Source organism: Onychomys torridus, chromosome 9, assembly GCF_903995425.1.
Source record: "Onychomys torridus chromosome 9, mOncTor1.1, whole genome shotgun sequence".
NCBI classification, from domain to species: Eukaryota; Metazoa; Chordata; class Mammalia; order Rodentia; family Cricetidae; genus Onychomys; species Onychomys torridus.
In genome coordinates this window covers 21,787,878-21,804,976 of record NC_050451.1, presented here as the reverse complement: position 1 = coordinate 21,804,976, position 17,099 = coordinate 21,787,878, and the positions used below count along the sequence as shown (strand labels likewise).

General features: G+C 40.1%; 1 protein-coding gene across 1 annotated transcript in view; it reads right to left on the bottom strand.

Moving 5' to 3' along the window:
- LOC118591204 (cadherin-related family member 3-like) overlaps positions 1-17,099 on the bottom strand; it is an 84,060-nt gene that overhangs the window by 41,447 nt on the left and 25,514 nt on the right. The window contains exon 5 of the mRNA XM_036199332.1: positions 217-311. Coding sequence (XP_036055225.1) covers positions 217-311 — 95 coding nt within the window. The remainder of the gene's footprint in view (positions 1-216; positions 312-17,099) is intronic.

The window sequence follows — 17,099 nt, the reverse complement described above, 5'->3', positions numbered from 1 at the left end:
ACATTACAGGTATCTGGACAGGTAACCTGTCCACGTACATGACAGGTATAAATAAAGCTACCAAATTGTCTTCCTGCTTCACTGTGATGAAAGCAAGTGGTACAGAGAGGGTCCCCACAGACATCCAAAGCAGCAATGCTACATAACACTGAGATCAGAGAAGGAGAAACATTTCAAAGGACCAGCATTTTCAGAGAAAACCCAGCAGAGAATTACCTTCTCATGCCTCTCTCAAAATCCAAAGCTGATGCTGTGGAAATGGCCCCAGTGCTGTCAATGATGAAGCTGGAGCTCTCCGGGGAAATGAAGTACTGTTTGTCATATAGGAAAGAGAAAACAAAATATTGCAGAGACACAATTGATTCATTCCCTGGTGAGGTTCCTTAACCTCTAAGAACTAAGCCTGAAATCTCCATGTACTGTGTGGCTCATCAGCCACAGGTCCTATGTCAGAGATGCTCAGAAAATGTTGGCTGCTGCTGCTGCTGCTGATGATGATGATGATGATGGTGATGGTGGTGGTGGTGGTGGTGATGATGGTGATGATGATGATGATGATTTTGATGATGATGATGAAACTGTATTCTATTCAACTAATTTCAGATCAGACAACATATTCTTAAATGCTAACAAAAAATCTTTTCTGGTCTCTACATTCTGTATTTCTTATAACAAAGCTAAAAGTAAAGAAAATGGAATTCAATCAGAAAACCTATGCCAAGTGTTTAATGAATACTGTGATGATCTGTATGGGTGGTGAGCAAGAAAGAAGAAGGAAATTGGACATCCTCAGCATCTGCTCATTAGATTTTGTCTGTTCAGGTACAAACAGTGTTTTATCAAGTTTCTGATAGCCTCAATGACTTTTTACCTCATCTCCTTTCCTCTCAGCTGTTTTACTAAATGCTCCAAGTATATTGACATTGGAGTCTAAGCATACTAAGTCATAGGTGTTGATGCCATCCCATTTCACAAACAGGAAATCCAAGGCTTCGAAAATTCCAGTGTCTTGTCTTGACTTGCATCCCTAAGACAAGTTCCTGGCCAACAGAGCAGATGAGGCCAGGCTTCTAATACAGGTGAGAATCAACTTACAAAAAAAGCCAGGAGAAAAGAAGTCCACAAGAGGCTTAATATCAGGAATTAATTATAGTAAGAGCTTCTGACTTAGTAATTGTGTATACTCGGGGATGATTTAATAGAGAAAATTAAAACCAGAAGGACTGCAAAGCAGACCAAAAATCATTTGGAGAAATTAGTGACCTTTACATTGATTGATTTTCTGATGAATCACCATATTCTGACTAATTTCAGTTCATACCTCCATGCCTACCCATCTAAATAAGATTGAACTGATTGCTGCTGCTTCTTAGAACAATGCAGAGTATTAGCATTCAAGAATCTCAGGCAAATCAATCACATACTTCCTTTTAGGGCAAACATGGGGATAAAGATGCCTGATTCATAAGGGAACGACAGGAATTGGCTGGAAATTAAATGACCTAAGAGGCTCACCAACATTGTCTGCCTATATACAAATGTACATGATTTTTTAAAAGACACCCACATTTCTGTTTGTAGCTACTCAAAATTTGCAATTTCAAATTTAATTTAAGTATTACATGAGTGTCAACAGTTTTTCAAATAATCAGTATTAGAAAGTCATGTTTTGTACGGTTGATTTTTCACAAAATAAAGTACTATTCACAAAACATCTTATGGTGCTGAGATGAGCGACTCTTTACGTGTTCAGGGAAGGCTGGAAATGGTGGTTGCTAAGCAGCCAGGGCAATCACTAGGAAAGCCACCTAAAAGAAGAATTCCCTGAACAGGAATGCAGTCTAAGGGATGAGAAATTAATTCTCTGGGGCTAGGCAAATTATATTCATTTTCCTGGGGCTTTTTTATTAGCATTTTGTCTGTAGTTGGCATAAATATGTGGAGAACTATTTGGCCATCAAAGTAGCCCTGGTACCCCCATTCTCAGATTCCAAAGGATGAGGAGAGACTCCAGGACCTGAAGAGATGCAGAGCAGAGGAGCAAGCCTTCAATCTACCTGAATACACTCATTCAGAAGCCACTTTATCCCCTTTGCATGCTTGGTCATGACTATTTGTTCTCTTGGTAGCTAGGGAATTAAAAATGACCCAAAGTTGAGGAAGAGTTAGAGGCTTTGATGCCTCAAGAGCAGGTCACAGGAGCTATGGATGGATCTTTCCATGCCCTGAGTTTCAGTCAAATAACAGTAACAATAACTGTGTGAGTAGATAGAACATAGGCAGTAAGCAGGGGAAGAGGCAAAAAAGAGCTAGCTGGGGTGGGAGTAGAAAGGTAATATAAAGGAGTGCTAACAGGGAAGGATAACTAACACTACTTTTGAAAGCCACAAAGAAACCTCCACTGTAAAGCTTCCTAACAGACACACACATACACATACACACACACACACACACACACACACGCACGCACGCACGCACGCACGCACGCACGATTTTTGTTGTTTCTTTTCCCAGACAACATAGACTATTAAATAAAAATCCCAGCATCAGGTGTGGGTTATGTGTTTTCAAGATGTTGATCAGTGAGAGATCCTGCAGAACTCCCAAACTGTTTTCATTGTTCTTGACTGCCATGAAGAACTCAATGGAGAGACTTTATTACTAGAGACACCACACACTTTAGTCACAGGACATGAAGAAATCAAGATGGTACCTACCTGGAAGGTTCATCCCTACTGGCTAACTTTTATAGTGATGGAAGGTACTAATCAGGCTCCTGGAGAGAAAAGTAACTAATGCTATTACCCATCTGTGGATGCTATGAGCTACAATAATAATTACATTGGAAAGATATGTCCATTGGTGCAATCAGGGCACAAATGTTATGGGAGCAACCAACCACTCTTTGATTGGTTTTAAGGCTAGCATCACTAGATGGAATTTACGCCTATTAGCTAGGCCAAAATCTAAAACTGGGTGTGTCATAGACCTAAATTTAATTCTATTATTCTGCTAAATGGGAATAGTATATTAAACTGTCTCCTATGTACTTTTCTTTATACCAATAGATTACTGCAGCTCTCAGCCTTCATCAGAGAAGCTTTTTCCCCCAGTGGATGATTAATACATAGATCCACAATTGGTCAACATTCAGAGAACTAGTGTTCAAGTGCTTGCCCCTAAATAGGACATCTACCTCCTCCCAAAGTTCAGGGATCATCATGGAAAAGGGAGTAGAAAGGTCAAAGAGCCATAGGTAATGGAGGATTGCAGAGGAACAGTATACTCTAGACATAACAGCATCATTGCACACACAAATTTAGAGAAGCTGAGACTGCATGCATAAGACTTGCACAATACCAAGCCAGCCAAAATCCTGGCATGGATAGTGGAGGACCTCATAAAGTCCCGTCCTTTTCTGAGGAGCTTTGGGCAAATGATGGCTGCTGAGAGAGGGAGAGAGTTATACTTTTTTTCTAGGAATGGAGTCCCTGATAAGCTGCCCATGCTCCAGTAGATGGCCCTATATCTATGGACATGCTGTCAGCACTAAGTGGAATCACCAGCTTAGGAAATGTGCTGGCAAATGAATGAAACTAGAAAAAATCATTCTGAGTGAAATACCCAGACCCTGAAAGACAAACATGGTATGTACTCACTCGTATGTGAATATGAGCCATAAAGTAAAGGAGAATCATGATACAACCCACAAACCCAGAAAAGCTGAATAACGAGGAGGGCTAAGGGTTGGGGGAGGGGTGCACGGGTCTCACTGTGAAGGGATAATAGATGGGAAGGGGCTGGAAGAGGGGTGAAGATGGGAACAGGAGGGATCATGTTGAAGGAGGATAGGGTGAGATAGTACTAAGAGACAACTAGACTCTGGGGGCATCTCTGGGATGCGCTAGAAACCTAGTGCAATGGAAACTCCCAGGAATCCATGAGGGTGATCCTAGCTAAGACTCCTAACAATAGAGGATAATGGAGCCTGAACTGGCCATCTCCTATAACCAGACAAGACTTCCAGGGGAGGAACTGGGACACTAACCCAACCACAAACCTTTCAACCTACAATCTGTCCTGCCTACAAGATGTCCTAGGGGTATGGGGGACTGGACAGATAGCTCAGTGGTTAAGAACACTGGCTGCTCTTCCAGAGGTCCTGAGTACAATTCCCAGGAACCACATGGTGGCTCACAAGCATCCATAATGAGATCTGGCGCCCGCTTCTGGCCTGCAGGCATACGTGCAAGCAGAACACTGTATACATAATAAATACATAAATAGATCTTGTTTCATGCATAAGAAGATTTATTTTCATTAAAAGAAAAAGAGTATTATGAAGTTGGGAGGGGAAAGTAGTGGAGGGACATGAGGGGAATTAGAGAGAAGGGAGTGGAGATGGATTCCATCAAAATAGAAATAATTATGTGAGAGTCTCAAACAATAAAAATGACTAGAGAAGGAGGAAAAGCAAGATTATTGTTTTTCTGAAACAGTGTTGACATTAGCTAATGTTTGTGGAGTAGCTTCTGCCAAATAACCAGTGATGTCAGCCTGTTGGTGACGCCACAGTGTGCTCAACAACTGTGCTGAGCCTCAGGTACACATTTGCTGGGATCCATGCTGCCCCCAGGCCATAGATTAGACATACTAAGATAACCTTTCATATGTATCATCTAGTTTAATCTTCATTATAATCTCGAGGTAGGTACCATTAATAATTGTTTTATAATTAAAGAAACTAAATTACAGAGAAATTATAAGACTTGCCTAGAGATACAAAGCCAGAAAGCAGAAAGTCCAAATTCTAATTCAGACTGTAAAATTAGAATGTGCTGATGTTTGGATGAACTATGTCTCACTTGGTAGGCTAACCCAGGATAATATTTCTGAAAGAGCATCAATGCAGACATGATTTCAGCAGGTTAGCCTTGAACTTGGGATCTTCTTGCCTCAGTCTACTGAGCATGGAAGCTGAAGTAGTATGTCTCCTGGACCATCTGCCCTGAGCATTTTCTGAAACAGGGGCTCTATGTTACTCTTGAAAGTCTTCGGGTTTTACAGGCATCATTTTGTTTCCTCTGAAGTAGACTCCATTTATAAACAAAAGCGGTAGTTTTCCAGTGTGCACTAAATTACATATGATCCTGCTTCTTCCTGAAGCTTCTGGGTGCTTGTCAGGCATTATTCTGGTAACTAGCCAAATCAGATGCCATATTACATATTGTGTCTGGTTTGATATCTTGACCTGGTAGTCTCTGTTTTTGGTGTACATCTTAGGAGTTCCCCAGAAATAGATCCTGAGGTAGAAGTGAATATGCAGGTGATTTAGGACTGCTAGAAAACTGAAGCAAAAGGAAAGGGAGAGGAAGCCAAGCCAAAGTGCCATCTCCGAGTCCTCCAGAGGCAATCCAGATGATCCTTCCCCAGCATCCTTGGGACTGTCCCATCCAAGGAAGAAGAGGTGAAATTTGTCCAAAGACATCAGGAAGAGCACAGTTACAGTCCTTGAAACTTCCTTTGTTACAGAAGCATAAATCCTACTAGGAAGTAGGGTTAGCAATTATATTTTGAAACCAATTATTTTATATGTGATTACCATTTAATTCTGTCCCATGCTCTCTTATAACTACGAGTGGGGAAAGTTTCGTTTTAACTCTAAATTGTTTGTAACTGTAATAATTAGTGTTAATTGTCAACTTGTCAGAACCTAGGATTCACATCAGAGATGAGTCTCTGAACATGCCTTGATTTTATTAATTGGGGTGGAAAGATCTACCCACTGTGGATGGTACCATTCTCTATGCAAGGGATCCTAGGCTATATAAATGGAAAAAGGGAGCTGAAAAGTAGCATGCATCCATTTACTTTTCTCTTGACTTCCCTGCCATGATGAATAGTAACCTGAAACTATAAGGTAAAATGAACCCTTTCTCCCTTATGTTGCTTTTATCAGAGTATTTTGTCATAGCAACAGAAAAAAACAAACAAACAAACAAACAAACTAAGACAGGGACACCTGAAGCATTGTATAGAGAAAAAACTGAGCCCAAGTGGAAAGAGTGTCATATTCAACTAGTGATGCCTCCTGCCAGCAAGTGAAAAGACATCACAAAACAGTCAGGGAATGATGATGTACAAGGTGCCATTAGAATGCCTGGGGAGACTTTCACAGTACCTATGCCTCCACTGCCAGATAGTTGGATTTCATTGGTCTTAGAAAGAGATCTAGCATCTATATTTGTTGAAAGCATCCCACTTGATCTTATTATTGCAATTATTGAATTATCATATTTAGTTATCCCCAAAAAAATGTCTTTAGGGATACTTTAAAATAATGAAATAAATTCTGCCCAAAGTGAGTATCATGTTTGCTGTGACCCACAGAAATATGAAGTAGGAATATTCAGCTGACAATGGCAAAAGCTAACACCTGGAAAGGCAGGGCTCTTCCAGAGGATAGCCAAAACTCAAGGAGTCTTGGGGATACTGGCTTTTGAATGTATTAGCTGGTTCCTGCAGTGAATTTCCTGTGTGTTATTGTAGCTTTCCCCTTTGGTTCTTTTCCTAAGAACTTCTAACAGTGTAGTTGATCATTCTTTGGGCACAATTTTCCCCTATAAAATGAGGTATTTGGATAACATCCCCCAACTGTGTTGACAACAGTCACACAGTCAAGACCTCCTTTTTTCAGGCTTTTGTTCCCCCTGTTTGGCTTTAGACTCAGAAGTCTGACTTCTATAATTATCTTCATTAGCAAGTACCCAGCCAGGTCATCTCTGGACAAAAGCACTTTATCTGAGATACTTGTCAAACATCCAAGGACAAACTACAGATAGATAAGCTTTAAAACCACCTTCTAGTCTTCTGAAAATAAGGTAAATATCATACTGAGACAACTGCCAAGGCCAGGCAGATGTTAGGTGCAAAGCTTTGTTCTTGTGCAAATTAAGCTTAAACCCTCCTTTCTCCCATAACCCAAGTCCCCTAATTAACTCAGAACAAAAGGGCTTTTACATACCAGGTACATCAAGCTGAGACACAGGCTACCTAGCTACAATTACACTTCCCCTATCCTGCCAGAAAACAGCTCAGTCAAGATAAAGTGAGACAGATATGGCTCCAAAGGGGGAAAAAAGGCAGTTTTATTTTACTCATGACTTTTAGTGACATAAAACTACTAACATTTTACCTAACCACTTCAAAGAATATACAGTTTGAGCACATGAATTCTCTTTAGCTCTTTTAACTGATTTTAACCCTTGGTTCACCCCACCTCCTTTAACACTCCTCCTTTGGGTTGTAAATGAAGCTGGCAATCACTGTTCTTTGTGTGGATCTTTTGACCTCTCTTTATGACCCTGAAAGCCTCACATTGCATTGTCAAAGTATTACTGCTTGTAAGTGTGTGTACACTAGTACCCTGACAACACTGGGAGAATTTTGGACTTAAAAGGATGAAGATAGAAATAACTAAGAGAGAACAGTAGAAGAAGGGACAAAGAGGAGCTAAGTATAAAAACAAAAATGAAGCTGTGTAGATAGATTTTGACTTAGAAGAATAAAGTGAATGGACTAAAGAGCTCAGTGGACTTAGATTCATTCAACATCTCTCAGATTAATTTTCAACACTGGTAGCATCTCTGTCTCTTCTGGAACTCTGAGAAAAGGCTATAAAGGACTGGACCCATAGAGTCTTTGATACATGTTTTAAGTTTTAGTCTTATAAAATTTTCTTTGAAACGTAGGTGTTGAATATTTGTGCTTGTCTCATCTTCTTGGACCTCCCTTGCAGTGTTGACTTTAAATGGGCCAATTGACAGTGGATCTTCATTTGCCTTGCATGAATAGACTTAAATTACACCTTTATTAAATTACACCTTTACTGTGTGAGTAAATCATTACCAAGTCTTTATTTTCCTTCACTTTGCATATCCTGTCACACTCAGGTAACTGTATAAAAGCCTTAATTCATAAAAAACATCATCAGAATCTATACATTTGCAATTGATAAGACTAACCAGTAATAACTTACTGTGCAACTGCTTGGTATTTATTGCTTATTACAAAATGACATATAGTAATGGTGCAACTGCTGGTTATAGTATGTTACAAACTGCCATCTTGTGGAGGATGTTGCAAGATGTGCAACTGTGAAGTAAATATTGAGCCAAAAATGTATTAAGAACATGATTATGGTTTTCTCCAATCATCTGCCTTTCATATTGAGAATTAAAGACATTTTTCTAGATAATTAAAGCTTTTCCTAAAATCACTTTCCCCCAATCACATAGTTATTTCAAGCAAAATTGTGTTTTAGCTTGAATAATTCAGATAATTGTCTCCATTCTCAAATTCATTTGGCTATTATAGTCTTAAACTAAATATTTCATCACATATCAGAACCTTCTGAGAATACTTTATTATGTGACTCTATTCTCCCCCTCCACTCCATTCCCTAATATCTTTGAATCACAAGGAAACAAAGTTCTAAAGTGTCATTAAGTACTGAATACAACTTAAAAATTAATTTTTCCAGTGATTTTTGTAAAACTTTTCCTGACAGTCTGCCATGAATGAAGAACAAGGCTAGTGCCTATCTCTGTGAAATGAAAACACAAACACAGCCAATCAATATTGCAAGAGAATTGGTATGTCTACACCACCATACGTCAATGAAGCATAAGCAAGTCATTCCATTACTATGTATAGTATGATATGTGTGATAAATGTCTCCCATAGGCTCATGTATTTGAACACATTGTCCCAGGGTAGTGACACTGCTTAAAGGGGGTTATGGAATCTTTAGGTGGTGGAGCATCACTGTGGGTTTAGGGCTTTAGATCCTTGACCTACTTCCTCTGTGTGGATAAAATGTGATCAGCCAGCTCCCATGTTCTTTCCACCATGCCATTCCTTCTGCACAGGGAGGGTCCTACACTCCTGGAACCATAAACTACAGTAAAGCCATTCTTCCTTAAGCTTCTTTTGGCCATGGTATTTTATCCCAATGACAGAAAAGTAGCTAATACACTATGTTGCTTGGCATTGGGCTTCTTTTTCATAAGTGAACAGATTTATGTAGGTTGGCACTGTCCAAGTAAGCATCAAAATATTTTTGTTAATTTTCTTTTATTGTATTGGTTGTTGGTTTGTACAGGTAAATCATTGCCAAATATCCATTTTCTTATGATTAATCTTAAATTATAGATTCCTACATAGTAACCCTTGGAATATTTGTTCTTCACCCACACACACATCTTCTCTCTCTTAACATATACAAAAGCAGTTCTGAAGGAGTTCCCAAGATACTTCGTACTCCCCAAAACATGGTTTTCCTGATTCTTTTCTCAATGGCAATGGCTAGCTAAAATTTAAATATAAATTTTCCAAGATACCATTCAAAGCACAAGCATCAATCAGTACAGACTCTACATCTGTCCCCACGCAAGTGATCATCAAGTCATGTATGCATCACATGCATCAGTTACCAATCTAATCCTTAAGACTAGAACAATTGTTCAATACAATTTATTCACCAGAACTCTACAGTGTGGCCTTGAAAATTCAGTCTTGTGTCAGAGGTATCCCTCTTCTCTTAATGTTCCTTTCATCTTTCCTTTTCCCTGTAGACATGAAGAATTCTCCCTTACTTGGACGTCTTCTCACTGTCCTCAAAGTTCTAGCATTTCCTAGCACCACATCTCTCTCTCTCCACCCTCTGTCTCTGGCATTTTCTCTTACTTTGCTGAGGAAAATGGAAGGAATTCTGAAGAATTTCACAAATCAAAACAGAACACTGTCTTTTTTAAATTGTTGTCATTTGTAAAGCTGTGAGCTAGTTCTCTGTGCAATGGCTTAGCTCCTTCCCTCTGCAGCAGCTCCTTCTGCTGCTGGACTACCTCTGAGTGACATGGAGCTCTGTCTTCTTCCTTAAGTGTGGATTTTCTCTAGAATATTGTCTTGCACCCAGTAGCTAATAACTAATTCTTAAATTAGCAAGAAAGAGAAAATGCCACTAACATTTAGGAAAATTTTTGTACCTGTGCCCTTTGGCCATATTTTCATGCAGCTCCTCCTCCCCTGCCTGGATGCTTTTGTCCACTGCCACTGCCCCCATTCTACCAATTATCCTTGCTTGAATTATTATTTTTCTCTCCCCTTTTCTAGATTATCTCCTTCAGCATAGCACATAATAATGGTTCTCATTTTTTCAAAATGAGAAATTTCTCATGGCTCCACCTTCCCCTCCCCAGTTACTTTCCCATTTCTCTGGTCTACCTCTTAGGGAAATTGTTTGAAAATTGTTCCTTCTGGTTGCTCCTACTTTCTTCCCTTAGTGTGTCCCTAGTCACACCTTCACTCCCCCTACTCCACTGAGCAAAATTAATTGGTGAGATAGTCAAGTTAATCTTGACTATCAGTTTGGCATTTAGAATTGCCATGGAAACAATACCTGGGCATGTCTGTGATGGAGTTTCCAGACTGGGTTAATTGATATTGGAAGACCCACCCTAAATGTAGGTAGTACAATTTGAATAATGAGGTATTTCACCAAATAAAAAGGAGGAAGCAGGCTTCTCGGGTGGCTCAGTGGATAAAGATGCTTGCCACCAAGTGTGTCAACCTAAGTTTGATTCCTGAAACCCATGTGGAGGAATGAGATAACTTCTAGAGATTGTTCTCTGACCTCTAACACATGCACTGTGGAATGCATGTGCCTGTGCTTGCACAAGCACACGCACACACACACACACACACACACACACACTCACACACACACACACAGAGGCATGCACACATGTATGCACACACACACTTAATCAGTAAGTAAAGAAGCTCAGTAATGAGTCCTTGCATTGCTCCAGAGACTTGTCTAAGGGAAACAAGAGAATGAAGAAAAGGTAGACAGATGGACACATAGACAGAAAGGCTATGATTGGATGGACAATGCTGCATGGTGGGGATATTGATAATAAGTCTTTCAAGCTTTAAAATTTTCTATATGTTCAAATTTTTCATAGTAAAACATGGGGAAAATATATAAATCAAGTAATTTCCAACCACTCCAACTGTCAATATCCTAGGCTAAGTCCTCATCTTCTCTTCCCATGACTATTATTGCTGTCACCTCAAATGGTTCCCCAGCTTGTATTTCTGTCATATATATATATATATATGTGTGTGTGTATGTGTGTGTGTGTGTGTGTGTGTGTGTGTGTGTGTTTCAAGACAGGGTTTCTCTGTGTCTTGGAACTCACTTTGTAGACCAGGCTGTGTATAATTTTTTGTTACTTCTTTTGTTTATTATACTATATATCCCCATGCAAACAAAGTCCCACACCAATCAGTAAATATAGCATCTTTTCTTGTATTTTAAAGGGCTACTGTTAACTGATTTCTAATTGCATCTCATCATCCTTTCACTCACCCTCATTTAACAGTCACATGGTGTGTTTCTATTGTCTGAGCAATGCTAAGCTGCTGCTCTGGGACTTCTGCCACCTTTGTCTGCAATGTTCTACCCAAGTTTTGTGCCCAATGCACATGTACACCATTACACAATTACGTTCACCATTGCCTCCACTTCTGGTACTTTTCCCTTTGCCACATCCTCGTAGCACTTATTATAGATAAAATTTATTTGCTGTTTGATTGTTGTCAATTTCCTTCACTAGACTGTGAAGCTCATGGATTTAAAAGTCTTATAATATTGTACTCAGTTGTACCATCCTGCCACTAGACCAGTGTATTCAGAGCAGGCATGTCATAGCTACTTGTGCAATACAAACTGTGTTTTGCAGTAAATATCTTTTCAAAAGTTTTGAAAGTTATGGTTGATATCAAAACACTGGAAAATATTTAATTTAAAGGCCTTTTCTGATACTTTGTTTAAGCACACCAAGGTACTGTTATCAACAAGATGCACTTAATCTCTGCTTTTATGGAGCTTGTAACTTCATGAAAGGCATTTTCCAATTGACAATATGTAGTTAGGGCTATGAAAAGGCAGAAAAAATGATTTCTCTGTAATGCAGTGCCCCAGACTAAAAGATGAAAGTTTCAAATCATTTCTATCCTCTAACCATTTCTGAAGAGTAAGCAATGTTTTGGAGGTTGTTTTTGTGTGGGTTCTTCTGTGTTTCATTCCTATTTCTTTTCAGGCAGGGTCTTGTTAACATGGCCCAGACTAGTTTTGAATTCCAGATACTCCGGTAAATCAGTGAAACCACAGACTTGAGCCACTGTGACCAGATCTTAAAAGTAATTTTAATAATATGTCTCAACACAGAAACAGTGGAGAATTTGAAAATTTAAAATTTTAAACGAAGTTTTCTATACAGAGCAAAATAAAGCAAGATTTGATGACTGCCAATGGGTGGATCAACCCAGAAAACCTCAAGAAAGAGAACAAGATGACCACTAAGTCCCTCTCACACACTCTGCACAGACACAGCAGACTCTTTCTATGAGAGCCAAAGACACCAATGGAAGGGCCGTGGTACCTGCTTCCAGTATAGCTAAAGGAAAAGACCATTGAAAGTAGGAAGTTCAAGCATTGGTCTTCTTACCCTTCCTCTACTCCAAACAGCCCACTGTGGGGAAGGGGCTTTGAGAAGGAGAGAGAAGTTCAGGACTTAGACATCAAACCCAGCACCAGGCCCATTACAGCGATTGTCAAAGAATTATTTCCACCATCCATCAGACCTCAGTGGCTCACAGAGGGGACTAAGCAAATATTTGTGCCTCAGTGGAACAGACTTACATTTTGATCTTACATTTTGTCAATGCTACTGGCATCTTGGACCCCATCATATTTCTACAACTGAAGGACATTGCAACTGTGAGACTCAAGTATGACAGAGCTTAACATCATCCTAGGCCACAAAGGACTGCAACCCAACACAATCCAAACCTTGAGCAGCATAGCATGGTTTAAGACCTCTCTTGCTAGAAGTAAGACCCTGGAACTTAATGCTGGGCTGGTGAAATCTAACACTGAAAAGGTCCTAATTGTCTATCTTTAGACTGCCAAGGGAGAATCTGAAATAGCTCCAAAACCAAGGGAAGACATATAGCCTTAAAATATCAGACTTCCATCCCAGCTAGCAACACGTGGATCTGGTTGCAACTATCTTGAACCACAAGTCCATCCCAACCATTGAAAGTCATTAGCAGCACAGAACCTGGCCCTAATAGTGTTATGCTAGTTTTGACAGGCTATAAGCTCAGGGTGTGATATATCTTGGTGCACTTTTGGCCATAACTATAACATAGAAGCCTGGGACTGGTGCGTCCAAAGGTATTCTGCCCAGAGCCATGCAGAGTTACAGGCCAGTAAATGTAGAGGAGGGATCTGGAACTCAGAAGAGGCTTGCGGAGACAGAGTGGAGTATTTAGAATAAATTTGAGCTTAGATTGCCAGCCAATCCTGAAAGTTTTGAAGAAAACCTCACCATAATGAACATTTATGGAGTGGTTCATTTCACTACTTCCCATATGAGCTCTTTGCTAAATCAGCCTCCCTCATTTTCAGTCCTGGTGGCTTTCCAGTTGAATTCCCATAAATCACAATGTAAAGCATGTGACCTAGGCCTCAGTCAATCAAATATAGCATTCTGTCTTGCCACATCAACTGGCAAATGATGAGTTCATGGGCAAATTGGAACCATGGTGATGTCCTGAGATCTTGGGGAGGAAGCTTCCACAGGTCAGCCCCTGTTAACAGGCTCTTGGGCTTCAGTTCCTACCATCAATTTTCTTTTCCTCCCTCCCCTCCCCTCCCCTCCCTCCTTCCCTCCTTTCCTCCCTCCTTCCCTCCCTCCCCTCCTTCCTTCCTTCCTTCTTTCCTTCCTCTCTTTCTTTCTTTTTTTCTTTCATTTTTCTGAGACAGGATTTTTCTGTGTAGCTCTAGCCATCCTGAAACTTACTCTTTAAACTGGGCTGGCCTAGACCTCAGAGATTTGCCTGCCTCGGTTTCCAAAGTGCTAGGACTGAGGCACATGCCACCACAACCTGCCATCTATCAGCTATTTCTAAAGAGGACAGGGCAAAACAAGTTCATCTGTGATTCTGGAGTGAGCATCACCCTGTTAACATGCAAACTTGAAGTCACTGTGCTGGAGATTCCATCTGTACATCTGGCCATTCCAGGGCTTGTAGCCACAGATCTTATTTGTGTCAAGTTTTCTATGAATTACAACCACAAGAGTCTTAACGTATTCTCCAAATGTCTAAAACCCGTTTAAGAAAGAAGCTCCTGTTTACTAATTTTGGTGGAAATGCATGAATGGAAATGACATGATCTCATACTTCCAACAGGTGACTCCATTTGACCTATTTGGTGTATGTTTTCCCCTATTGATGAAACAGAAAAATAGAAAATGTAGGTGCTATTCAAAGGATATGGGTTCCTTTCCTCCCCAAAATTATATGTCAGAACAATGCATTCAAAGAAGAATTGTAAAGCAAAAATTTACATATTCTAGTTTCTAATGCAACAGACTCATCTTTTTCTCACCTTTAATGTTTATTTTACAGCTGTGTTATAAAATAGAAGTGTGTAATTAAAATCTTCAGACCCATAATTAAAAGCTTGGCTACAGTATAATTGTTGAGTCTTTTGATGATCCCATCACTAATTATGCCCCTTAGAAATTCCAAATATCACTTCCCCTTAAAAATCTGATCATTGTCAGCTTTCAGTCAATGCACTTCACTGAACAGAAAATATTGTTTGTTTCCACATGTAATCTGCAGGCTACATTGAGACATCACAGTTACCAAAGAGGCAAAAGTAACGAAGCTGTAGGAGAATTTTTATCAATCACAGAATGGTATAACTCTTTCTGTTTTGATGACTATAATGAAATTTTCAGAAATTATTGCTTATTTGGGACTTTTAAGTCTTTCCAGTAAGTCATTAGAACTCAGGTTCAACAGATTACTTCCTAATATCTGAAAGAAAATAAAAGTATACAGAATACCACCACACATCCTAATATCTATGTCCTGAAACTTGTCACTCAAACTAGGTACCTTGAGCTAGTTGAATTGTATATTTATGGGGAAAAGCCTTATCATAGTCAGTGATGAGCATAGTACAGTGCCTTTTAGATGTGTAAAAATAGCGTAGTCAGAAGCCCCACTATACCCAAAGCTGCACGATAGTCAGAACTCAGTGACATCACTCACTCAAGATAAGTAAATACAGTCCTAGACCCCATGATGCCCACTGGACAGTCTATAAGCAGATACCAAGAGCAATGCTCTGCTCTGCACATCTGCAAAGATGCCACCTTGATCTGTCCTATGGCTGGAGCATATCTCCCAGGATCCTGACTCTCAAAACAGAGACTTTTGTTTGAGATAGGATTTAACCTTCAGCTAAGATGTTGCTGTACAGGTGAACAACCTTGGGGAGATAGGCTTAAGTTGGTAGTTAGAAATTTAGTGTGTGTCGAGAGAAAGCCTGATCTGACCTAGTCTGGTGATCAGATGGCCAAGCACCCTAATAGTCGTGCTGGAACTCTCATCCAATAAGTGATGGAATTGGATGCAGAGACCTCAGCCAGGCCCCAGGCGGAGCTCCAGGTGTCCAATTGTGGAGAAAGAGGAGGGACTATAAGAGCGTGAATTGTTGAGACCAAGATTGGAAAAAGCACAGGGACAAATAGCCAAACAAATGAAAGCACATGAATTATGAACCAAAGGTTGTGGAGTCCCCAGCTGGATCAGGCCCTCTGGATAAGTGAGACAATTGAATAGCTTGAACTGTTTGGGAGGCCCCCAGGCAGTGGGACCAGGATATGTCCTTAGTGCATGAGCTGGCTGTTTGGAACCTGGGGCTTATGTGGGGACACTTTGCTCAGCCTGGAAGGAAGGGACTGGAACTGCCTGTACTGAATCCACCAGGTTTAAATGAATCCCCAGAGGAGTCTTGGCCCTGGAGGACATGGGAATGGAGGGGAGGGGATAGGGGGAAGTGGGGGTGGGGGCAGGAGGGGGGAGGACAGGGGAACCCATGGCTGATGTGTAAAATTAAAACACAAATATAATAATACTTAAAAAAAAAAAGAAATTTAGCATGTGAACATAGTATGACGACCCTCAGCATAATAAAATACAACTACTAACTACATGTATCTTATCTACCTTCTTGCTTGTGACACATTCCAATTTCATTCTTTCTGCCCTCCACTCATTCTCATCTGTTATCATGTGAAAGCCTTGACCTATTTCACCCAATGCTCACTGACTGTTCCCATAAGCACACTAGGCAAGACACATTAGAGAGTTACCCTTTGGGTCATACATTTATTTCACCACTAAGAATGGCAATGACCCAATAAATGTTGAATAAGATATTCTATCCCCCATTTCTTATTCCAAAGCATTATATTGTTCTAAAAAAAAGATTTTGCTTAAAGCAGAATGGAATTGTGACAATGTGCTCAGACTTTCAACTAAATTTTGAGATAATAACTAAGAAAGATACAGGCTGATTCCTAACAGTAGTACTACCACTACTATGTTACTGGAAAAGATAAGGTGGGTGGGGAGTTTGTGTGTAAGGATGGTGTATAGTGATATTTTATTTGTATTGAAATGTGATTTTATTTGTATGTTAATAAAGTTGCCTTGAGGTCAGAGCAAGCCAGATGCTGAGCAGTAGTGGGGCACGCCTTTAATCCCAGCACTTGGGAGGCAGAGCTAGGTAGATCTCTGTGTGTTCAAGGACACAGCCAGCATGGCAGACACACGCCTTTAATCTCAATAGCAACCATAGAAGACCTGGAGGCAGTGACGAGGAGGTCATGTGGCTGGGTTTACAACCAATGAGAAAACAGAACAGAAAATCTATAAAAAAGATAGGACACACAGAGGTAGCTCTGATGCAGAGAGGAAGAACAGCAAAAGCAGTGAAGGGTAAGGTTTTCTGCTCTTGCTCTGACCTCGTGGTTTTTAACTCTGCAATTGGTTCTGTGTTTCTTATTTAACAAGCCGGTTACATCTACAATGGTGTGTGATCAGGGTAGAGCTGGAGAAAACCAGTGAGACATCTAAATAATCACCACAGAGAGGAGTATTTTCAG